At 44.5% G+C, this 25463-nt stretch overlaps 1 protein-coding gene across 9 annotated transcripts in view; it reads left to right on the top strand.

Moving 5' to 3' along the window:
• PTPRT (protein tyrosine phosphatase receptor type T) overlaps positions 1-25463 on the top strand; it is a 548712-nt gene that overhangs the window by 199108 nt on the left and 324141 nt on the right. For all 9 annotated transcript variants that reach the window (XR_009728966.1, XM_061376782.1, XM_061376778.1 and 6 more), the window contains exons 9-10: positions 13233-13434; positions 16798-16900. Coding sequence is in view for 8 of the 9 variants with exons in the window: in XM_061376782.1 (XP_061232766.1) it covers positions 13233-13434; positions 16798-16900 (305 nt within the window). In the remaining variant the exon portion in view is untranslated. The remainder of the gene's footprint in view (positions 1-13232; positions 13435-16797; positions 16901-25463) is intronic.

The following is a 25463-nucleotide window of genomic DNA, read 5'->3' as shown; positions in this document are numbered from 1 at the left end:
CTGAGCTTCAAAATATATCCTGGCTCCTGGGTCAGTAACTTGGAGTGGGCGAGTGCAATAACAGCACTCAGGAGAGGCAGGGTGGTGACATCTGTGATGGGAAGAGAAGGATTTGGGCGTCTTGTGATTGTGAGAGCCCAGCTCTCTCAGCCTGGCTCCAGGGCAGAGCTGCTCCAGCTCTCGCAGCATCTCCATGGCCTCCTCTGAACTCGCTCCAACAGCTCCAGGTCCCTCTTGTGCTGCTGCCCCCAGAGCCCTCTAGGAGAATCCCCTCCCTTGATGTTTTTGCCCAGAGAAAGCAGCTACAAATAGAACATCCCACAGAGGTGGGTCGAGGCTGGTGGGCACTTGCTTTTTAGACTTTACCCTCTAACATCCCCATCTGGCCAGTTCTTTCCAGTGTCTGGGCAACACAGTGAGTGAGATACTCCCAGTGATACTGCAGCACTATGAAGGGCTGGGGAGGACTTTGGACTTCTGAATGCATTTGCTGCACTTTAGGTTACTGTATGTTTTTTTCTGCTCTACAGTGAGTATTAGTTGCTGAATGAGTGGTAGCTCTCTCAGCTAATGGATAGCTCAGAGACACCATAGGTGGGGAAGTCACTTTAAGGAAAGAAAATGTATTTTTGGTTGGAATTGTTAACTTGCTTTATACCCTGTGCTTTTTACAGCCTCTGACTTTTGTGGAAATAGACCTCTGGTGAATAAATCAGAACTGCAGCAAACCTGATTGGAGGCAACCTCATCTGTAATAGTAACAAGACTTTATTCATGTAGTACCCAATGTGTCTGCAAAAACTGTAATCACAGGTATTTGCTCCAAAGCAGTTACGTCCCGAGGAACAAGGAATGATGTTTTTCCAAGGTGATGGAAGATTTCCAGCTCTGTTTTGACTTTGGGCTCTCCCTGGGACATAAAGAATCAGGTCCAGGATTTATTCAAGATGAAATGAGCAACAGTGACTTTATTCAGCAGAAGTGGTAAATAGTCTGTGCACAATTGAAAGCCCTGGGGCTGGAAACCCTGTGATGTCTCTTCAAAGGCACTGATGTATCAGGCACAGAATCCATTTATTCCTATGAACTATTTTGATTAGGGTGGAAAGTAAAATCACAGTGTAAAGTCATGTGCCCCTGAGAGAGATCAAGAGTGGGTCGTTGGAGGATGTTGTGTGTGGATTAGGAATTCGTGGTTTTGGGGGAACTGAATGGCTTTTTTACATGAAAACATAGGACCAATCCCTGAAGGTTGAGGTGATACAAAATGTATGAAGTTGAGATGTAGAAAACTTGTCAGAAAAGGTTCTTAGGGGCAGAAAGTTGTTCACCCCCAGGCTCAGCTCATGCGTTGCTCTGAAGCAGGGTTTGTGCTGTGGGATGTACCTGTCTCCTCCACTGAACCTGGGCATCCCACCTGTGCTGGAGCTCTCCTGGGTGCCTCGTATCCACATGTCGCAAAGGTGCTGGAGGCACTTCACACCCAGGCAAGGGTTGGTGCCTCCTCCATGGTGGCATTGCTTTTCATTCATGCAGTGCAGGGCTTCCTCATGCTCTCCTAATGCAGCTGTCCCAAGCTGCTTGACCATAGGTGTTCCCTGTTTTGAGATGCTCCCTCTGCTTCAGGGAGAAGATGCTGCATAGCAGGTGAGGTGCCTGCTCACTGTAACCTGTTGTAGTGCCAGCTCCAGCAGGGCCTGTCCTCTCTGTTGCCATCTCCCCACATCCACTCCAGGACATGAGCCTGGGTCCTCAGTGTTGTACCACGCTGTGACAATAAGACGTGACTGCAGCTCTAAATCACTACTGAGCAGCACAGTCACATTCATGAGAACTTGCAAAGCTGCTCAGGAAAACGTGTTCCATCTTGCTATAAATACTAATATGGAGGGCAGCACCTTAACCACTAAATCCCAAGCAAATATTTTGCATATACAGATTTATTTGCTCCACTGTTATCTACCTGCAGAGCTGACCATATTTCTGCTAGAATATTACAGAAGTTGAAGCAGTCCAGGTGGATTTATTTGCTGTTACTTAGAAAATTAAAACAAGGATTTTTACCTGGCTTCAGGAGGAATTTCTTGCCCCCTTGTTTATGATGGGTGTGCATTAGCTGGGGAGCTGGGTTATCTCCCCTTTGGTTCTGTAGGGCTAAATTAGACTTGCAGCACTTCTCATAGTCTTTGCAACTGGTCAGCCTGTATTTTAGGGAATTATGCTGGACAGGGTGGAGGTATTCATTTAAATTGGGTTTGGGAACTGCACAGCCTATTTCCATCCTTCCCTTCTTCTGTATGCATGCTTTTTAATATGCTTAGTGAGAGATATCCAAAACTGTGACAACCTGATGGGATAGCTTGGGACACTGCAGAGTCTTCGCTTTAACATGTAATGCCAAAAACTGGTTGTACCCTCAACTGTGTGTATTCTGCCTTTCTGGCATGCTATGGAAGGCTCCTCGGAGTATGAAGATGATAGTGAGCTGCAGGCCATCAGCTTATTTAATGATTAGCAAAGCATGACCTCTCTTAAGCATCTTATTCATGGATATTTGGTGTTTGAGATGTCACTGTTTCCAGTTTTGATCCAAGTCTGAAAATGGAAAGATCCAGGCAAAAAAGGAAGGACCAAAAATTCAACATACAGAAGTGAAATTTGGTTCAGGAATGCATGAAAGAGGAAAGACAGGCCAAACACTGCGCTCCTGGATTGTGTCAGAACTGATTTCCAAGTGAGTTCTCACCCTTAGCGCTCTGTGCCTCCTTGATTGAAGATGAATCTTTAATTCCTTTGTGAATTTTCACAGGTTGATCTTAAGATGGGCTTGATGTGCTTATCCTCTGCTTTGGAGATGAGCATAGGGAAATGCACTTTAAATTCCCTTGGCAGTAAGGGAAGCTAAATGTGTGCTTGAGTGGTTTGCTGGGCTCAGAACATTTTCTTAGGTGTGTCAGGTTGGCGTAATGTGTATTCTTACTGACAGTAATACCTTGCTGGTGTGTTGAAGTGTGGAGCCAGGCTTCTTATTTTGTTACTTATGCATATCAGAACCTTTGTAAGACTTTCCACGTAGCCATAGTTGTGGGTTTAAGCTTCCCTCTGACCAGTCCATGCTGCTTTTGCTTCTGCGTTAAGTCATCTCCTGTCTGCTACAGGGTTGAGCATTCTGGAGAAGCTGTGGATATGTACCTGAGTTGAACTAGCTGATCTGGCACCTTTCCCCCCTCTACTTCCCATGTGATGGACTATTTCACAAGTTCATGAAAAAAGTGCGTGTTTTAGTTTGTTTTATGAACTAAATTGGACCTTTTACCACTGACTGTTGTTTCTAACTGGTGAAGCAAGTTCCCCAGCATCCCTGGATGGTGCAGAGGTTGCCCTCCGTGCCAGTGCCTCCATTCCCACTGCAGGATGCAGTCAGAGCAGGTGAGGTGCATCCTGGAAACTGCCCTCCTGCTTTCCTTAGCCTGCATCCAGAAAGATTTGTTTTCTTGTAATGCCCATAGGTATTGGGTTGGTTTGACCATCCCTGGCAGTGTTCAAGGCCAGGATGGACATGGCTTGGAGCAACCTGCTCTAGTGGAAGGTGTTGCAACAGGGGATTGGAACTGGATGAGCATTAAGGTCCCTTCCAACACAAACCAATCTAGGATGCTGTGATGATTCTGTGCCCGTATCAGCAGAGATCACCCCAAGCAATCAGGGGGAATACAATCTCTAATACTATACTCCTTAAAAAGCAGAGCAAGCAATTATAGGGTGTTATAGAGGGATTGTGCCTCTCTGCAGTTTGCTCCAAGAAAGCAAGCAGCTCTGATAATATATGTGGCAAAGAAGGGATTCCTTATGTTATGTCTTACCTTTCACATCAAGCGAGACTTGTGCTGGGATGTGAAGACAGAGGTGAGCTAGGCAAACTATTTGTGTGCTTTGATGTAAAAACACAGAGCTCAGTCCTTCCCCTCTGACACTCTCAGCTTTTCAACTTGAAATCTAAAGGATATCCCACATCCAGGGCCCTGGTTGTTTATGATTGGCACTCTGCTGGATACCAGCCCTGGAACTGCAAGTGGTAAGTGTTTCCAGACGGTCATGGTGTGAGCAGGAGTGGGGACTGAGCCAGTTTTCACGTGGCTGGCAACCTTAGCAGAGTCTCTATAGCAGGGGAATAAGCTGCTTAAAATTATACAGAACAGCAATTATGTTTCACCTTTGGAAAGCAAATGAAAAGATCTTTAACTTTCTGTTGGAACTGGTTGTGCCAAGATTAAATATAGAATTAATACCAGGAGATACAGATTTCTGCAGAAAAAGCAGTGTAACAAAAGTTTGGGCTCTGTATCCTGAATCTGTAACTGCTCTTTGCTGTGAGTTTCAGCTGACAGCAATGCTACTTCATCATTTACTCCCTGTATTGCATTAACTTCTTAAAGCATTTAGTAGTTGTGCAGAACCACCATGAAGGGTGGTTATGAGAATGACCCTGAACAAGAGGCTGTGGGAAGAAAAGAGCTGATTTTCCTTCTTGAGTACAGTTTAGGCAGGGAGAAGGCGTTGGATGGCCAGGTTTAAATTCAGCAGTGCTAATTGTTGTTGTTCAGCTTAAGCCCTCATCTGAAGAGATGTCACTGAAGAGGAAGGGGCAATTAAATCTTTATCACTTAGCCTGGTGTGCTGTGACCAGGGAGGAGCCCGATCATGCTGATCTGTGTAAGGAACATGTGTGGAATTTTAAGAACATGTTGCTAATCTTCCTGTTTTCAGGTCCTGTAGAAGGCAGGAAGGGAAATCTGTGGTCAGGAATGGCTATTCCTTGCTGTTTCTTGCACTGATACCTGAAACTGCTGTTGCTATTGGGTATTTTAGGAGTGAGGCACACTTAGGTTCAAAAAGAGAGGTTTCAGAACTCAGTGTTGACTACGTGAGAGTGATGCAGATGTAATGTGAACGGAGGAGATGCCTTGCAGAATGTCTGGAAGGTCAGTGGTGCCTGACCTGGCAGCAGCTGAGATGCTCTGTGAAACACCTTCTTCACCTTGTGCACCCTCTGGACATGCTGAATTCAGGGAAACAACCTGCAGGTCATACCAGGAGCTAGAGGTGGTTCCCTTCCACCAGAAGTCATTTGCACAGGTCAGTCACACTGCACTTGGATCTTAACCCCTGGCCTGGGGGACACTGCTTCCTTGAGGCACTGACTTGGGAAGGGAAGGAACCGCTCAGATGACTTTGAGTTCAGTAATATTTAGGTCAGACTTTAATGCATCAGGGTTTTTGTGTTTGTTTTGCTGAAACAGGGAAAAGTATTCAGGGACCCCTTCCACTGGAGCAGCTTGCTCCAAGCCCCTGTGTCCAACCTGGCCTTGAACACTGCCAGGGATGGGGCAGCCACAGCTTCTCTGGGCACCCTGTGCCAGTGCCTCAGCACCCTCACAGGGAAGAGCTTCTGCCTAAGAGCTCAGCTCAGTCTCCCCTCGGGCAGGTTCAAGCCATTCCCCTTGGCCTGTCCCTACAGGCCCTTGTCCCAAGCCCCTCTCCAGGTTTCCTGCAGCCCCTTTAGGCACTGGAGCTGCTCTAAGGTCTCCCCTCCAGGAGCCTTCTCTTCTCCAGGCTGACCCAGCCCAGCTCTCTCAGCCTGGCTCCAGAGCAGAGCTGCTCCAGCCCTCGCAGCATCTCCGTGGCCTCCTCTGGACTCACTCAAGCAGGGGCCCCTTTAAAAGAAAGGCATTAAAGCTGTGGCTGCTCTGTGGTTTCCGCTCTCAGTGATGCCAGCAGCTCTGTTCTCTCAGCTCAGTGGTTTGCTGTCACCCCTCTGTCAGCCCAAGCATGCCGGTGGCGGGGCTATTGGGGATGCAGTGGCAGTGTGTGGCCCCACAGGGCAGCCCTGGTGCGGGCTGTGCCTGAAGCTCCAGCTGCTCTGGTCGGAGCACGCTGCCCTCCTCATCCACTGCCTGCTGAGCAGCACGGGAGGAGCTGACGCTTGTGACAGTGACAGGGAGTCTTATTCCCAGTGCCCCTTCTGCAAGCAGTGCCCCAGCCGTGCCCCAGCATGCAGCATGGTGCAATGGGAGCCGATGGTTAAAACCCAAGTCGTGATTTCAGGTCCTGATGCACACAACAGGAGTGAGTTCAAAACACAGCCGTAAGTCAGGAAAAAGCTTCATTTTCCTGTAGCTCAAGAAGGTGAGAGAAGACATGAGTCGGGGTCTGACATTATGGAATCATAGAATGGCTTGGGTTGGAAGGGTGATCATCTTGGGTTGGAAGGGACCTGAAAGGTCATCTACTTCCAGACTGCCTGCCATTGCACAGGCATGCACACAGTGGCTGTGTGATGGTCCTGGCTCCTCTGTGGTCCGTAGCAAGAGATGGGTTCAGTCTTGAGGCATTACTAACTGAAAGAGTAAAAGGGACCCAAAAGTATTGTGGCTACTTGTCAGCTGCAGAACATCCACAGGAGCTGGGGGATGGATGTTGTGGGACTGGTGTGGGGAGGCAGAATGGGCTGTTAGATAAAGACAGGGGCAGAAAACATCCGTGGCGATGTAGGGGGATAATGTAATGGATTTACAGGTTTCAGATGTCTTCCCCAAACTGCTGTGCAGGCTGTCACTACAATGGGAAATATATCTAAGGTTGCATAATGTATATACAAGCTACTGTTTGATTTAAAAGCAATACTTACCATTTGCACTGTAAGAGGCTGCAATTGTTAAAGTCAGAGGGGAAACTTAAAGCCCTATGTTTGATGGTGAGCATGGTTGTACAGAGCAAAATTCTGCTTGCAGTGTTTGATTAATTCCCTCTGACAAAAGATAGAAGATGAAGTGGTGTGTATACTGGGATCAGCTGTGGTGGGATGAAACATATGAGCATGTTCTTTTGCCTTGACTGGCTAGCTCTCAATCCCGAGTCATTAGAGCTTCCTGCCCTCAGTTTTAAGGTTGTGAACACATGAAATCCTGACAACTCAGTTATTCATCAGTGTGAAAGCTTACTCGAATGTATGAAATGCATGGGAAGTCTGAGTGGATACATCAGCCCTGATGTGAGCAGAATATTCCATCTTGTTAATTTATTTATTTCACAGGATTAAAGGGAATCTGAACAGCCATCGGGGTTCCCAAAGGGCTTTAGCAATGGAGGGGAAAGAAGGACCATTACAATGAAGTGATATTTATCACAGTTTGTTCTTTTATTAAGCTTAGGTCCCAATGATTGTGCCATAATGCATTCTTCCAAAGCAACGTCTAAACCCAAAGGGTAATTTATCACATTGCCTGATGGTGCGTTTCCCTGTTTAATTACCACATTTTTAACAATACGCACCTTTTTTTCTACAGGGATTCTGGGTTTTTTAACCTCCAGTTTCCAGCTACAGCCCTGATACTTTTATTAACCACCATGGCAGGGGGGTATGGAACTGGATTACCTTTTAGGTCCCTTCCAACCCACACCATGCTGCGATTCTACGATTAAAAAAAGCACAGGACAGAGTCCCTCTCCTGCCTCCACCATGCAAAGATGGAGTGAAATTCACAGGACTTGGCTACTGTCTGTGTAGAGATTCAGCAGGCACCTGAGCACAGGATAACTGCTGAAGAGGAGGCTGAACTGCTGAATATTCATTGAACTTCTTGAGCAGCCTGGGAAGTCCTTGTGGAGTTTGTGTTCTGGTCGATGGCTGATACTGAGGCTGAACAGACATTTTCAAGATGCAGCTGATGAAGCATAATGTATTATGTATGTAGAATCATAGAATTGTCACAAAACCTTAAAGCTCATCCAGTTCCAACCCCTGCCATGGGCAGGGACCCCTTCCACTGGAGCAGCTTGCTCCAAGCCCCTGTGTCCAACCTGGCCTTGGACACTGCCAGGGATGGGGCAGCCACAGCTTCTCTGGGCACCCTGTGTCAGCGCCTCAGCACCCTCACAGGGAAGAGCTTCTGCCTAAGAGCTCAGCTCAGTCTCCCCTCGGGCAGGTTCAAGCCATTCCCCTTGGCCTGTCCCTACAGGCCCTTGTCCCAAGCCCCTCTCCAGCTTTCCTGCAGGCCCTTTAGGCACTGGAGCTGCTCTAAGGTCTCCCCTTCAGGAGCCTTCTCTTCTCCAGGCTGCCCCAGCCCAGCTCTCTCAGCCTGGCTCCAGAGCAGAGCTGCTCCAGCCCTCGCAGAATCCTTGTTGAAGATATAACATGTTATTTTATGTATAATGATATATTCCAATACCACAGTCTCCCATTCCTTGTGTGCACACACAGTTGCCTAACACCCAAGGGGCATAGGAAGAAAATGTGGGTTAAGGGTATTGGTTTATTTTTAATTTATTATGTGTTTTCTTCTGAACTAAGATTTGCAGTGGAAGCCTTGTGCTTCCTAGTTCAGTTAATAGCTCTCCTCTGGTCTTTCCCTTCACAATGAAAGCTTCATAAATCCTCACATTGCAATAGAAGTTTTCCAGTTGCAGATGATGACAGTTAGCAAAGTGTTCACGTTTCCCTAGCAAATTGTGTTAAATTAGGCTCTGTGAAGGAGAGAAGAGCTATATTAATGTTCTTAATGTTGTATCTTCATCTTTGTGGTTGTTAACATCATATTTACTCAGTGATTTCATGGAGTTAATATTCTGAACTCTTAAAATGGGTGAAAACCAGAGGGGTAGATGGAGTAAGAGGGGATGCTTTTGCTGAATGCGGACTTGAGAGTGCACTGGTGACAATTGGGTGTCTGCTTGAGTAACAACAAGGAATAAACTCACTAACCATGCCATTCTTTACACTGATCTGTTCTTGTTTTATTCTCCATAGTCTATTCATATTCTACTATAGCAGCTATATATCAGTGAACACTAGGAAATTAAATACATAAAGGCTTTTTCTTTTCTTTTTTGTAGTTTCTACTAAATGTGTACTTGCACTGTTGACCTGCTTTACATGTTACAAACAATTTGGACTCATGTAGCCAAACTTTGCAGATTGACCAGGGACTTGGATCATCTGTGCACCTCCTGAGTGCATCATTCCCATCCAGCTGGATGGATGATAGAACCAGGGTTTTGTGCCTCCTGTCCGACTGGGATGTGGCTATTCTTCATCCTTCCCAGACCCCTTTGCAACCTGACTTTCTGATTACTTCAGATTTACTGCTGTTGTTGCTTCAGTTTGAGAATCATTTCATTAACTCAGTGAAGGAGGATCAAAGGAAGATTTAGGATTTATTAATGTATATTTCTTAGGTTTGCTGTATTTTAGCCTGCTCTGGGTTTTGCTGTGATTAGAACCACAACAGTGTTGGCTACTCAGAATTTCCCTTGGGACCATCAAGTTTTGCCTGGAGCCAGGGTGAAAGCTCTACGGTACCCGTGCAAACTCTGCACAGCCCTTCCAGTTTGCAGAAAAAAAGCAACGTTGTTCTTATGTTGCTATGCAAGAGATAACCAGAAAGCTGGTTAAAAAACAGAGTCTCAGTCTTGTGAGAAATTTTCTCATCTTTATATTTGCATTTGTTCTGCATCAGAATAAACCCAAATATTTTTGATATTTCAATCAGAGTGACATTCTTAAATATATTTTTCAGTATTTTATTTGTTTTCTGTCTAGGTTTTTAAGTGTTTAATATTGTTGTTTCCTTTTCTCACAACACAGAAGTATTGCATGACTTGGCTTGTCTTTAAAATAGCTTATTTCAAAATAATTCAGGACAGCTGCTTTCAAGTGATTGAGTCATCCCATCTTCTGGATTAGAATCTCTTGTTTGTTTTGTAATGAGATGGTTCAACACTTGGAAGAAGAAAATCAGATAAGCACTCAGCATACCAACTAGAAGAGCAGGTGGTTTGCTCAGAGTCCTTCTTATTCCAGGAAAGAGATGTATTTCTTCCCCAGATGTGTTTCTGTGCTTTTACTCCAGAGTTAGAAATTTCCATAGTTTCTTGTTGAATTTTTTTCAGTGTCCGATTCCCTGAAATTTCTCTTGCTTCAGAAATTCTAGTTCAAATCAAGTAAGAAGGTGGCAACTTCTCAGTGTCTTCTTTGCACCCGATTATAATTTGATATATGATGCATTTATACATGAAAGCCAACATAAAATTCATACATTACAGCACCTTTTCTTTCTGTAAGAGAAACTCTTCTGCCACAGAGGCAGAAACACAAATGCATTTGGTGTGGCACTTCCCAGGTATTGCAGTAAGGATGTGCTTCTAAGCAACATGATCTGGTTGAAGATGTCCCTGCTCACTGCAGAGGGTTTAACTGTATGCGCTTTGAAAGTCCCTTCCAACCCAGACTGCTTTTTGATTCTATGAAATAGCAGCAACTTCAGTAACTGGAGATGATCCTGGCTATGAGGAATGCAGAGCTGGATGGGCAGCCTGTGGGCTCAGCAGTGTGCTGGATGTGTCCCGGGTCAGGAGGGAGCAGGCAGCCAGCACTGCACAGGACTCCTCTGACAAGGAGAGATGTAGTTGTACCTAGAACTGCCTTGAACACTGCCAGGGATGGGGCAGCCACAGCTTCTCTGGGCACCCTGTGCCAGCGCCTCAGCACCCTCACAGGGAAGAGCCTAAGAGCTCATCTCAGTCTCCCCTCGGGCAGGTTCAAGCCATTCCCCTTGGCCTGTCCCTACAGGCCCTTGTCCCAAGCCCCTCTCCAGGTTTCCTGCAGCCCCTTTAGGCACTGGAGCTGCTCTAAGGTCTCCCCTTCAGGAGCCTTCTCTTCTCCAGGTAGTATTTTGCATTATCATTCTTCTGTTCTCTGTGTGGCATTCAGGTCCTGTTGGTGTGTTCAAGGTAACACATTTTGTGGACAAGGACCTCTTTTTTCTGAATGTCTGCACATGCCCTGGTTTAGCAAGGTTCATACCATAGAGCCTGCTGCAGGAATAAGGATCTCGCAATTTGATAGGGCCATAGGTCTCTCTTTACTGCACTTTACATACTCTCAAAAATAGTTAGAGTCAATGTTGAGGTCTGAGTTGAGAGAGCAGTCATCCTGAAAACTGCCCCACTGTCATCTCCAGTTGTGGATGCTCTCCCTCTTAAGTACAGTCTTCTCTTTTCCCCCTTGTTGTGAGTTGACCCGGATTGTTTTAAGGTCCCTTCTACTCCCTTCTATAGTCAACAGGAAAAAGAAAAGCTGTTGAAGTGGTTTAGGATTTTTAATCAGTGTCTTTCGCCCTCCCCCAAAAGCTTTTCTAGCTCTATTTGCCTTAAGGGAATAGGGGTTTTAATGAAGAAAAACAACTGGTTTTTGTAGTGATTTTAGAGCTGGTGAAGGTCCCTGAGTGCTTTTATTTATATGGAGATCAAGGACAAGTGCATCTTCCGTTTATGTTTATAGCCTGCTTGAGAATAAATACCCCCGATTTCACAAAGGCACTCTCTGGGCATCCTGTGAATGTGGTTCAAGCAGTAAGCAGTAGGAAGTTCCCTTTCATTTTCCCCAAGCCCCTGCTTTGCTGATTCACCTATGGGATGTATGGATTTGCTATTTCTTTAGCACTTGATTTGCAAACAGAGTACACAAATGTCATCAGTTCACTCCTGCCTCACAGCTTAAATACATCTTTCTTTCTGGACTTGGCTATGGCATTGGCTGGGTCATGTCTCAAGGTCCTTGATGCTCACTCCAGCTCTGATGGTGGTTTTGCAGATTCCCTTGCCTTGCAGTTCCCTGATGCAGTAAGAACTGTAGGAATATTGTCGCAGGCCATGCGCATTGCATGGTCCTCACCTTAACTAAGGAGAAGGAGCCAGGGTAAAGATTTCTCCTTCCTGCATGACTTTGCTTGGTTTAATGACACTGTGCTGATATCTCTGTCTTTCTCAGGCTTCTGGCGAATAATAAGAATTTAAAACCAGGTTATAATTCTTGCTTTTGTAATTTCTTGCTGCTCTGTGGGTCTGGTGTAATTCATGGCCCTTCCCATTTGTGCTGCCTCATCTTAGGTGTAGCACAGTCTAAACCATTTTCTTTTCAAATCATGGGGTTCACCCTCACACCTCCTCCGGTGCCAGGAGCATCGGCCTTTGTCTTTATTTATCCAGTTATTATTAAAGTCTTCCTTTTTAAGCATTGTATATTTATTTTTGCTCAAAATGCACCATTTTCCATCTGCATAAAGCGACTTGAAAATTTTCACAGGCTGTTTCAGCAAAGCTGGGAATAGCATTCTGTGGAGTCCTTCATAAAAAATTGAAGACTTGGTATATTAACATACATTGATTTATTCATAGTGTTTCATTACAAATAAGCGAGGATCCCATAATATCAGGAGAGGTTAGGAGAGCACCGGAGCACGTTACATTATATTGACAGCTCAGTGGAAATTGAGCTGCCTTTGGATTGAATTTGAAACGCAGGCAAGGAACTGGCTGGTAAATAAGTCATGAGTTTTACTTGCAGGTGTCTGTATGTCACCAGGGGGGCCGTGGGGAAGCATAATGGAGCTCAAGCATATTCCAGAGGTGAGCTTTCAGCCTGGAGTGCTCTGAAGGTGCGTTAGCTCCAGCCGCGTGTGTTTTCATGAGCAGCTCTCCAGGCCTGTAACCTGCTGGCTTGTTCTCTCAGGCAAAAACCAAGCACTGTGCCATGTGTAAACCTGCAGCCTGAGGCTCAGCATGGGGAGGGAGATGCTCTCTGAAGCTGAATTACGAATCAGAGAAGGGTTTGGTCTAAGGGCGTGATAATATTTATTTCATTTAAATTCATTTAGTTTCAGTGTATTCCCTTTTGCAAATGGGACAACTTCCCCAGACTTTGTTGTCATTCCCATTGTTTTCAGCAGCCTCAGGAGAAGACGATTTATGAGAGGAAAGAAAAAAACTTTATGGATAATGTGTCCGTGTCTCATCAATGTTTTCATGTGCTGGGGGGAGAGTTTTATGGAAGGTCTCATGGAAGTCCTTCCCCTTGTGCTGTGTGCTCTGGGTTGGCTGCAGAAGTTCTGAGCTTCGGAACCAAAAGCAGTTCTGTGTGTTTTTGTTGTAAATTGGCTCATGCTGAGGTTTTAGTGGAGAGAAGAAATTCGTTTTTCTCTAAGTAAAGCCTTGAAAAAATTGTCATGTTTGTTTGGCAGCGTCCAGATACAGAACTGCTCACTGGAGATGCTGAAGTTGCATCTGTCCTTGTATTTTCAGTGTCTAGTCTCCAGAGACAGCAAAATGGGGGAGCAAAGAAAGGCCAGCTGCAGCAGGCTCCTTATCTCCTGACCTTCCTTGTTCTTCATTTGCAGATCACATACAAGGCCGTTGGGTCTCTGGATCCCAGTGCTGACCTGTCCAGCCAAAGAGGGAAAGTCTTCAAGCTAAGGAATGAAACACATCACCTCTTTGTAGGATTATACCCAGGGACCACGTATTCATTCACCATCAAAGCCAGCACAGTCAAGGGCTTCGGGCCACCCATCACAACACGGATTGCAACCAAGATTTCAGGTACTGCTTTGGAGAGAAATAAAAAAGGACTTTCTAGGGCTTTGTTCTTTAGACCCGGAGCTGAACAGAAAGATCGTCAGCCTAGTGTCGCTACTGGTTTCATAGTGCAGGTCTTTAAACCAGCCACAATCCAGCCTCTCTGTTTGTTTGGGTTACAAATGCAGTGGTTAATTTGAGGATATCTTCTATATCTACGAACATCTTTATGGAGCATTTTAAATCAGAACCTTCATTAGTTCCCTGTAATAATTGTTGGTATTATCTGCGTGACTGAGGAAGCTCCTTCAATAATGTGGCTTTTCTTTTCAGAATGCACTGGAATGGATGTAATGAAGTATTTGAATTAATAGTGCAAGGAGCCTAAAAATAAAAGACAAAAGCTGGTTTTATGTTTCCTTTCTGAGCAAGGGCAGAGAGGAGCCTTGAGGTAGGCAGGCGAGTATATGGGAGGGATTAAAATCAGGAAGCATTGCAAAGAGAAGGTGCACGTGTATCTAGGAAAAAGAAAGGAAACTTAGGATGACTGTCAAAAAAAGATGGATAGGGTTAGAAATAATATTGGGCAGATATATGTAAACTTGAATTTTACCATTTAATTGTTAACATTAAGGTAGGTTCTCTAACAGAGTTTAAGACATGCATTTATTTTTAATACCTTGACTGTTATTTCAGTAAAGTCAAAAAAGAATGTTTGGGACATTCGGGACAATTGTAATGCTTGAAATTATGTCTGGGTACTATAGAAAAGAGTGCACAAGAGTCTGTTTCCCATTGCCCTATCTCAAAACTGGTTAATAAAAAAGAATTGTTAGCAGTAAATGACAGTGTAAATTGTAAGGCAGTAAAATATATCTGTTCCCTGCACTGGCCATCAGCAGGGTGTGAACACTGAACATTCAGTGCAAAAGGCCGTGGTCAGTCCTATATGATAAACTTGCTCCCAGAGGCATTACCCAAGGTTAGTTGGGAGAAGAATGATTTTTGGATTGACTGGGATGTCCTTGGAAGACTATTCTGAAATGAAAAGGCATATGTGCTGTAGCAGTGTGTGAGTGTATGTGTTTATGTGGGTGGACATGTTTGTTTATGTCCTAATCACAGTTAAATGGAAGAACTCGTGAGGATTTCTCCTTGGGCAGGACTGGGATCTGGTAAAACAGGCATTAAATTGATGAGCAGTGTTGGTAATGTAGAGAGAGCGCTGCCAACTGGAGTTTTAAAGAGGTACTACACAGCTGCTCCATGTTGAGTATGCAGGAAAATTACATCTTACTTCAGTGTCTTGTGACTAATACAGATCGATAAATGAATTATAGACTCACAGCCTGGTCTGTATTGGAAGGGAGCTTAAAGCTCCTCCAGCTCCAACCCCTGCCACGAACGGGGACCCCTTCCACTAGAGCAGCTTGCTCCAAGCCCCTGTGTCCAACCTGGCCTTGAACACTGCCAGGGATGGGGCAGCCACAGCTTCTCTGGGCACCCTGTGCCAGCGCCTCAGCACCCTCACAGGGAAGAGCTTCTGCCTAAGAGCTCAGCTCAGTCTCCCCTCTGGCAGGTTCAAGCCATTCTCCTTGGCCTGTCCCTACAGGCCCTTGTCCCAAGCCCCTCTCCAGGTTCCCTGCAGCCCCTTTAGGCACTGGAGCTGCTCTAAGGTCTCCCCTTCAGGAGCCTTCTCTTCTCCAGGCTGACCCAGCCCAGCTCTCTCATGCTCAGAGTTGTGCAGTTATGGTAATACCTTTAGCTAGTCAAGGCTTCCAAGACCTATGGTTTTGCATTTACTTTTTAATCATATGTGTCTGAAAGTAAGATTGTAAATGCTCTGCATTTACAGCAGGTAAATGTTTTACAGCAGGTAGCCTGTTTTACACAGAGGATAACTGAAGAGGTCAGAAGGAGTCACCCAAGCTAGCTGGTGTATCAGAGACAATTGCATGGCCCAGTGCGGTGCTGCAGTTAGCCTAGAAGAAGCTGCTTCAAAGGAGGATGATGAAGCCTGCAAAGGCAGAGCCCAGCCTGTTTCTGGTGCCCAGACTGGCTTTGCAGCCTGTTTGTACTATTGCATCGGCTGTAGCACCATCCGCTCTGGCCAGAGCAGGTGCTAACCAGTTCTTGTGGTGGCATCTCCAGCAGCTACAGTGATCTCTGGTACAGAAGACCACTGGTAACACGCATCTTCTTTAAATGACGCACACTGCTTCCCCTTGGTGCTGAGCACCTTGTTCAGAAAAATCCTCATTAAGGAACTGGCATTCATGCTGAACTCATTGCCAGCTTATTGACAGGGAAGTCGGTGGCTGAGCTGATAATAGCAACCACCATTCTTGACAGTTTTCAGGCATTTAGATAAAAATCCTGATTATAAACAGGATTACAGTAGAAAGCTCTGTGAGAGGATTAAAGAAGGGCTCCCCGCAATGCAGCTTGCCCTTGTGAGTTACAGATGAGCTAGCTGTGTGAATTCCTCTGTTTGCTCTGTACTTCAAAGCTATTTCAACAAAACTTGCATCTTTGGAATAAATTTGGTGCTGCTCTGATCTCGTGATCTCTTCAGTTCTTCCACAGCTGAAATTGCCCCAAACAGATGTCTGCTGCAAGGGAAGGAAGAAGGAATGTAATAATGTTTCCAAAGGGAAGCTACCCTACTTTCATGAAATGATCCTAATAGAAGATAACAAAGCAGAAGTAGAAACTAGACTTTGGCTAACGTGTGAATATTCAGTGGGTTGCTCTGCTGCTTTGGGGAGCACTGAGCACACTGTTGGAATTCTGCCTGGTGATTCAACATCACTAAAGCGCTGGGGTAAAATGTCATGGGTTGGAGTGCTAAAATAACCCGGCTAATTTGGGCTTCTCTCTTTTCATCTTTTGTGCTTCATAACACACCCTTCAGCTAATGAAGGAGATACAGTTTAAGTCTCTGTGTTAAAAACTTGAGTTGTGGGGGGCTAATCCAATGACCTAAACAGTGAGGAAGAGCCAGGTTTCCTGGGTGCTGTTCTTAGCTCTGCCATTGATTCCCTCATCCTAAGTGGCCTTTAATAATGTCCAGGCAGTTTCTTTCTTCCCCTTTAAAATCAAAGGAATGATCCCATCTCAAAGGATTATTAAATGTTAAAAATTCCAGGCAGGATTTTTGAAGCCATCTGGAAGATTCATGTGTGCGATTCCTGTTTAATTTTAATAGGAAGAGTGTACAAATATTTAAGCAATTTTGACAATTTTGGGCATAATATTGGGAAGCATTTTGATGTTTCATTTGAGAAATGTTAAACAGTCTCCAAGAGCTGTTACTATCATGTTGCCATCACTACCCAAGGCAGTAGCTGAGGTATAACTAACGTGTTGCTCTTTGTTCTGCTTTAGCACCATCAATGCCAGAGTACGACACAGACTCACCCCTGAATGAGACTGACACGACCATCACCGTCATGCTGAAGCCTGCTCAGTCCCGGGGTGCTCCTGTCAGGTAGGTCTTTCCCCTTCTCTTTTCACAGTTCTCCCCTCTCCTTCCTCCCCAGGCTTTGCTCACTTCTCTCTCATTCTTGCCTGATAATGTAACTGTGGAAAGCAAACGCTGGCTCAAAGGCCAACTCTGCTGTTGATTCTGCCTTTCACAGGCTCCTTTTATCAATGCCTCAACCTGCTTGCCTCCTGCTGTTAACCTCCAGGAAGGATGCTGATAGCCTTGCACGGGGTTATTACCCTTTCAGCATCACTTCAGATGCCTTTGCAGCACTGAAGTTACATTGGTATGTGCAGCTCTGTGCTGTGCTGCTGGGAATTCAGCATCACCATGAAAAGGTGGAGGAGGCTTCAGGCCTCCACCTCCTGCCCTCCCTCTTATGATGGAGTGGGCCTTTTTGTAAATATCATAGGAATGCGAGCATTATCTTCAATGCTTGTGGATGCTTTTGTCCAGATTCTGGATCTAAACACTCTCCGTATGTTATAATCAAGCTGTTGTTGCTGGGCTGGTTGTGGAATGAAGTAATCAGTCTGGTCCACAAAAGATGAACTCTGGTGTAGCGAGACTTTGCCAGTTGTAGGCAGCTTCCACTGGCAGAAAGGATTTAGGGCCAGGAAGCTGCACAGGCACCTGTGGAATAAAGCGGGGACCTTACCGAAAACATTTCTGGCTGTCTCTGGGCTTGGTCCTGTTCTTACTGGTGAGCTGCAGCAGTGGGGCACTCAACTGCAGATCACTGACTGGGGGAACATGACTCACAGAAGTGTCTTTCATTGTTCTCTTCCATCCAGGTGACTTTGTACATGGTGGAAGGCACCAGCACAAATGAACCCCTAAAGCTGGCACTGCCTTATCTGTCAGTGACAGAAGTACCAGTTGGTCATTCATCCTGCCAGTCTCCTCAGCTGAGAGCAGTAATTTGAATCACTTACAATAAAAGTGTCTGCTCTGCAGTGGAATCCAGCAGCCATCAGCTCCCTGGAGGCTCCTCAGGCTTTTACCTCCAGTTTTCACAGGAGACTTTTGAATTTTTTCCTATGGGTGGTATTTTAAAAGCCCAGAGACCCTTTCCAAGTGACTTGGGTTCCTAAACCCCACTGAGAGGTTCTTTGTGCTTTTGAAAGATGTCCCACAAAGTATTTGGGAGCAAATTACTCAGACGTGAACTACCTGTTCTAATGAAACTATGAGTTGGTGGCCTGCTGTCACAGCCCTCCCCCAGACTGCATTGATAGTTTCAAGCAAAAACTCTGCTCTCTCACACTTAGCACCATCCCTTTTTGACTGGTTCTGAATAATGTATTTTAAACTTTCCCTTGCAATCTCTGGTACTCCATATAAGCGAATTTAGGAGCCTATTTTCTGAGTCCTTTAGAGATGTTTTTCTGCTGGAAAAGAGCAGTAAAATCACACAGCTCTGTTTTGTTTTATTTCTTTATATGGGGGAACATTCTTATATCTCGTTTTACCACCTGCTGTGTTAAAAGTGTTGCTATTTTGTCTTTTTATTGAAAAGTCTTGTGGTTTTTCTCCAAGTCAATTTACCACCCTTTAACTGCATTCAGTGAGTAATGTCTTTCTCAGAAAATGCATCTGTTATAAAATATTTGGTAGAGATCTTTAGAAGTGTTCACTCTGGTTTCTTTAATTGCATCGTTGCCTGTTCTGCACAGGTTTGCAGAGAGTGCGGTATTTACATGCCACATCGAAGTGATAATGTTATTTCCTATTATGAGCTCATTTAATCGACTTATAGACATATATAGGAAAACCAGATTAGACAAGGGGGGAGCAAAGAAGAGAGGGTCTTGGGGTGAATTGTAGCTTTTTATGAACTTTTACAGCCTCAGAATGTGTGAATACCTTTCCCTGTAAACACAGAGACTGTTCTAAGTCTGGCCTCAACAAATCCGTTTTTTTCCACCTTAGATTTTCTTGACCTTTTCCCTTTTCTCTCAGCCTGTTCTTCACGCACTCCAATTTGTGTGAATTCTCTCCAAATACCACAGCCAAAAGCAGGTAGCATTCCCTCGGTAGCCTCAGTAGCACCCGACAGATTAGAATAGCGTACTGTGGAGTGCTCGTGACACTCGTACCACACAAGAAAGAGGTGTTTTTTCCTCCTCAGTGTGTTTTTTGTATTCCAGCTGAGATCCACTATATCCTCTTTGTGTTGTCTGGTTAGTCGTGCTGCCTTTTGCTTGTGTGTGATTTATTTCTCCTTCACAAGTATAGTATTTTCCGTTCATCTCTATTAAATATGATAAAACTGATTTTCAGAATGCTTTAAAATCCTGATACAAACTTCAGTGAGTTGGAGCCCCTCCTACAGGCTGCCCAGAGCAATGCTGGAGTCACCGTCCCTGGAAGTGTTCACACACTCTGTAGACAAGGCACTCAGTGACATGGGTTAGTTTTGGCCTTCACAGTGCTGGGGAACAGTTGGATTTGGTGATCTTAAAGGTCTTTTCCAACCTGGTTGATTCTATGATTCTTAGTCAGATGCCATCCACTGCTCAGTTACCAAAGGCATTAATGCAGACATAGATTGAAGACAAAAGACTGGGAAGTGTCCGTGTGCAGCAGTGAGGTGGTGCTGAGGTCACTGGAGGGGATCCCATGTGATGCAGCATCCGGGTAGGATGCCCATTCTCCTGGCCTCCCTTGTAGACACGACCGTGCTTTCCTACATACCCTTCCTGAGAGGGGTCTGCAAAGCTACTCGACATTAGTCTGAAATGGATTTTCCTCACACCTTCGTGTAAAACCTTCAATATTGAGATATTCCACTCTGCAGAAATAGGTCAACCCTTCATCTCATCAACTTGACGATTTCTGTTCTGCAGTACTCCAGGTTTTTAATATAATCCTTCCAAACTGTGAAGATGGAAATAATATCACTGTACAGTAATTATTCTTCATATTTCATCTCATATGCAGTGGGTGGTGGCTTGGAGTACATGTGGGGTGTGACTGTAGGCCAGTGTCCATACAGAGTCTTGTGGTGTTTCACTGTGCTGGGCTCTGAGCAGCATACAGATGGGGTAGGGGCTGAAAGATCATTTCTAGAGTAATAGTGGGGAATATTTGAAACAAGATTCATTGTCTCCCCATTCATCTGAAATGCAAGCATACAAAATGCACAGTCACTTTCGACATTAAGACATTTCTGATGTTCCCCAGAGCTCATGATAAATAACTTAAATGAGGTTCTTCAGAAAACTAATGATTATGATCTCAGCATTGCTAATGATCTATAGATAACAGTGAAGAGGCTTTCGTATAAACTAATAGGAATAATATACACTTAGATATTTTTTGAACTAGTTTGTCTTATTGCTGAAAGAATGATGCGTCAGCAAGCATAAATATTCTCCCTGGTGGCACAGGCATTCCATTCTTGCCTTTATTTTCCATGGTATAACCTGCAGAGCTTGATTCCACGTTGCCCTTTAAAAATAACTTTCAGGTGTTCTTGTATCAATCTAAAACCTGTGAATGGTGCTGTGATTGATTTGCTGAAGACTGACATTCATCTATAATAAATTCAGAAGAGGAAAGAAGAATGCAAGTGTTCTCAATCTTTACTCCTCAACCCTTTCCTCAAAAATCTCCAATGTGATTTTGAGGATAGTTCTGCCTTTTGAATCTGTTATTGTCAGGAGACCTGAGTCGGTCCTTCATAGATTATTCACATATGACATCTTTAGACCTCTATTTGAGAATTTATATCCCATTCACAACTTGAAAATACCACTGTGAGGGATTTTATCGACATGACATGTCCACTGGGCTGTTTTTTGTGAGTTGGATATTTGAAAGTCCACTTGGTATATTAACATGTGGTTGGTTCTGTCAATCCACCTATACTACTATTATGGAGAAAATCAAATTCCCAGAGCACGTATTAGTTTTGAGGATTTCAAAGTTTAAATAAATGCTCCACTTAGGGGTGATTTTTGAAGTTTGTCTGGTTTTGAGCTGGAGGAGACTGTAGGAGGGCATAAGAGAAGTCTGCAATTACTTTGTGTGGGGTTCAGACAATGGAGAACTTGTTTGTTGGGAAAGGAAGGATTTCATCTCTCTTACCTTCCTGCAGCTCTCTGAGGTGTAACAGTTAATAGTCTGTGCTGTTCTTTGTGTGTCTGCCTGCACACAGGTACAGCCTTTAGGCACCTGAGCCCTGTACTGTGCTAAAGAACAGTGTTATTAGCACAGAGATACTCAATCTTTGCACTTGCCTTTATGCATATTTGTTTGGGGATATATATTTTATATATATATATGCTGTGTAGGTTGAATGTTTAAGTGATTCTGGAGAAATGCATTCAGGTAACAGTCGTGCTGTGTATATGTGTGATGGTCAGGTACTTGTATTCGCTTTGGTGAGGAAGGATGGGAACGTTTATTAATATACATCTTAAAAGGAATTAATAAATCTGAATAGGTGAATGGGACTTTAAATATCTTAGATACATTTAGATGTGCTGAGCAAAGGTGAAACAGGTATTTTCATACTGATAGCCAGCCAGGAGGAGAAATTAATTTATACAGGCCAAGCTCCGTGTTACTCTTGAGTATTATCTTCTGATTCTTAGGATCCCAAGTATGAAATAAAGGAAATATTTGTGGTGTACATGATGCTAAAGAGATTAAGAGAAAACAGCTGTAGTATTGCTTAACAGAGGCCTAAGAACAGTGGGTTTTTTTTCTGGTTTTATGTTCAAGCTGTTCTCCAAGCAAGCAATCCTTTATAGTGTATCTGTACACTCCTGCATTCCTACATGTTGTAACAAATGAGAATTTCCTGTGACAAGGGCGAGTGGTGTCACTTCCATTTTATGTTGGAATACTGAGACTTTGACTAGGTAAAACTTGTCTTCCATGTCAGTCTGCAGCAAAGTAGAAACTGAGAACCTCTGGAGCCATAGGCTACAACTATGACTTCAGATAATGCTTATTATCTCCAGAAAGAATTATCTGCAGATAATTCTTTCTTTTTTTCTGTGATTTCAGGCATCATCTATTCATCCTGAGCTTACCGTACATCCCTCCCATTAGCATCCTGACTTTGGTTTTGTATTTAATGCAGAGCAGTTCTCCCCATCCTCCTGAAGGAGTGGTTGGCAGCCTAGTGACCTTGGTTCTGTGGTGGAGGAGGAATGACAGAAGCAGCTATAAACTTGTAAGATCTGCTGGAGGACTTGGTTTTACAGAGGGTGGCTTTGGTGCGCTGCTCTCCATAGCTATGCAGGGAGCAATGCTGTTAATCTCGCTGCTTTGCAACTTCTTAATGGCATCACATGAGCTTTCCTCAGGCATTTATGTGGATAATTAATTTATTAATGCCAAGAAAAGGTGGCAATTTTTTGTTCTTAAAACCCCCACGCAGTGTACCTTGTGTTTGGAAATAAAGACTGGAGTCAGGGAGCAGGGAAACAACAAAAAAGGTTCTAATGTTGAAAGCAATGGGAAGTGTAACAAATCTATCCTGCCCTTGATAATCCTGCAGGTTCGCTTGCCTTGATGGCCATGTTATAAATACCTGGAAAATAAAATCCTGGCCTTTCTCAGTTGTAGGCATCGCATGAGTTAGTTGATTGAATGTAGGGCGAACAGTCATTGTATCAGATCTTTTAATTTTGTAGTAGCTAATAAGGAATGAGATTATCAATCTAAGGTCCTGATATTATAAGACTAATTATCTGTATTAATTAACATCTCATACAATAGACCTTGGGGATATTGTTCTGATATTCAAGCTGGGTTTCTCCTGCATGGCATTCTGCAGTTAATTTAGGCAAGAGTATGAAGGTAAATGAGTTTCTTTCCTCTTAAAGATAAACCAGATCTGCTTTTTTTGAACTATGTGTGAATGTGGGAGAGTGAAAATAAGAATGTGGGTGGAAGGCCTGGAATAAAGGCAGCTGCATGGATCAGCATGGAGTTTATGGGACCAAAAAGGAACAGAAGAGATTTGCACAGTAAGCATTTGCAGGCTTGACCTCCTTGGTGTGTCCAAACCCAGGGCACTGCAAACCTGAGCATAGAGTTCCACTTCAGCTGAGTCCTTGAGGAGTGGGTTTAGATCACACATGATGGCTTCAGCTGTACTTGAGGTTATTCTGGATCTTAGAAAAGCTTTTCCTCCTGTATCAGGAGAGATAGAGGGATGCATCAGGATGCATAATAACAGACAACCATCATTATCAGGAAGGAATATTTAATCTTTTATGTAGCATGCCATAATTAGTTTAATGGGTATTTTAAGGGTTTTCTTTAGTTCCCCCCAAAAATTCAGGTGTTGGCCCCAAGAAGTGAGGGTAAGGGCCATTTGGGGTCAATAGTCTCGTCTGGTACAGGAACTGCATTTTCTTACTGGACCAGCATGTTGTTATCAGAGAATACTGCCCCTTAAAAGGTCATAAAACTGCCTTTGCCCATTTTTCTGGGTCCTCCAACACCAGAGGGATGTGGAGCTGTGGGAGCGAGTCAAGAGGAGACCATGGAGGTGCTGGAGCGGCTCTGCTCTGGAGCCAGGCTGAGAGAGCTGGGCTGGGTCAGCCTGGAGAAGAGAAGGCTCCTGAAGGGGAGACCTTAGAGCAGCTCCAGTGCCTGAAGGGGCTGCAGGAAACCTGGAGAGGGGCTTGGGACAAGGGCCTGCAGGGACAGGACAAGGGGAATGGCTTGAACCTGCCAGAGGGGAGACTGAGCTGAGCTCTTAGGCAGAAGCTCTTCCCTGTGAGGGTGCTGAGGCGCTGGCACAGGGTGCCCAGAGAAGCTGTGGCTGCCCCATCCCTGGCAGTGTTCAAGGCCAGGTTGGACACAGGGGCTTGGAGCAAGCTGCTCTAGTGGAAGGGGTCCCTGCCTGTGGCAGGGGTTGGAACTGGAGGAGCTTTAAGATCCCTTCCAACACAAACCAGTCTGCGGTTTTATCAACTGTCGGAGACAGCCATTGTCTGAGCCTGGATGACCTGTTGTGTCTTTCCACAGAGAGTTTTGGCAGGAGACAGAAATGGGAGAGGAAAGCCATAAAATTTGCATATATTTTAATAATAATATTTTAACAATCAAATTACATATAGCTCCAATTCTTCTGTGTCAAGCAGCATTTTGTTAGCTCTACAGTAAAGCTTTTGCTAATGCTTTTTGGTTTTTGAAGGCCTGAGGTTACTGAGAGAGGGGGAGTAAATGGTTTTGCATAAATCTTTTATGCTGACCGTGTAAACTGTCAGATTAAATTCCAGCAATCAAAAGGTTAATGAAGTCTGAACTTTAAGCTGAGAATTACAAATTGATGGCCATTTTCTCACATCAAGCTGTCAACCAGCACGATGAGGGAACAGCAGAAAATACCCGTGGTTGCCAGTTTGAAGGTTCTTTTTCCCAAGACATTTCTTTGGTTTACAGCTCCCAGAGCCAGCATGCGCCTTACCTGTTATTGCAGAACAAAAGGATCAGAGCAAGCCATGTAAAAGATTTCAAAAATGAGAAACTCTGCATTTCTGGAGGCGTATGCCAAGCCTCTCTTTGCCTGTGAGAGCCCTTGGATCCGACCCTTCACTGGGATGAGCTGAGCCTGACCACTTCTGCTTGGGTTTGGAGCAGCCCAGGAGGGAGCTTGGCTCTTTGTCGGACCACCAAGGATCATTTGTCTAATTGAAGCAGCTCCTTAAGGTACTTCAAATGAGATGGGATGAGTGTGGGCACAAGTCCATGGCAAGTGTCCACCTCTCAGAAGCAGTGCAGGAGCTTTTCATCCAGCCATCAGTCTCTACTAGGAGTGAGGATGATAGGTGCAGAGGGTGAGTTCTTTGGTGTTACACATGGAAGGCAGTCTGCACTAGCACGTGCCCCTCAGTGCATATAATAACCCCAAAATGCAATAAAAGGGAAGATGAGTAAGCTCTGCTTTGTTGTTGCAGACTAAGGCATTTCAGTATTTAATTATACTACAGGTATATAAAATCTGGAAACATGTTAATGCTCCCGTGATTAAAATTATAGAGGGCCTAATTGAAAAAGCATAAACCGAATTGAAGAATTCCTAATTATAGTTTGCTTTGAGGTGTTAATTTCCTCCATAATGAATGCATAATTTCTTGGAACGAGAAAAGGGGGTTGGTGCAGCAGCGTGTGGGCTGCAGATGGAATGAAGGGATTATCATAAATGCAGCCAGACAATCTGGAAGAATAACCCTCTGCCGCCATGGTGCTCTCCTTTCTCTCTGTAATTTCAGTCTTCCTTGCACAGTGCTTTCCCAAAGCAAGAAGCAGAGGTAGGAGATGGGCAGGAATTTGCTGACTGTGCAGGAGGAAGGGGAAATAAGGCTGGTTTAATTAATAATAGTCATAGGGCAAAGGAGAAAGGTGAGGAGAGGAGAGCAGGCAGTGTTTCTGGTAGAGAGGAGGCGATGCTGACTTCCCTTGTCGCCTTTGACAAGTTCCTAAGTGATGGCAGGAGCAGGTGCTGATGCAGGATGAGGGCTTTTTCTGCCAAGGGATGCACCCTGTTTCTAATGTTTTATTTTGTATCTAAAATATGGTTAGCTTTGAAGGGAGT

The sequence above is a fragment of the Neopsephotus bourkii genome, unplaced genomic scaffold, assembly GCF_033783945.1.
Source record: "Neopsephotus bourkii isolate Nb327-2 ecotype Australia unplaced genomic scaffold, CSIRO-AGI_Nbou_v1 NB_1737, whole genome shotgun sequence".
Classification (NCBI taxonomy): Eukaryota; Metazoa; Chordata; class Aves; order Psittaciformes; family Psittacidae; genus Neopsephotus; species Neopsephotus bourkii.
Note: the sequence above shows the minus strand (reverse complement) of the source record. Positions and strands in the feature narration are given on the sequence as shown.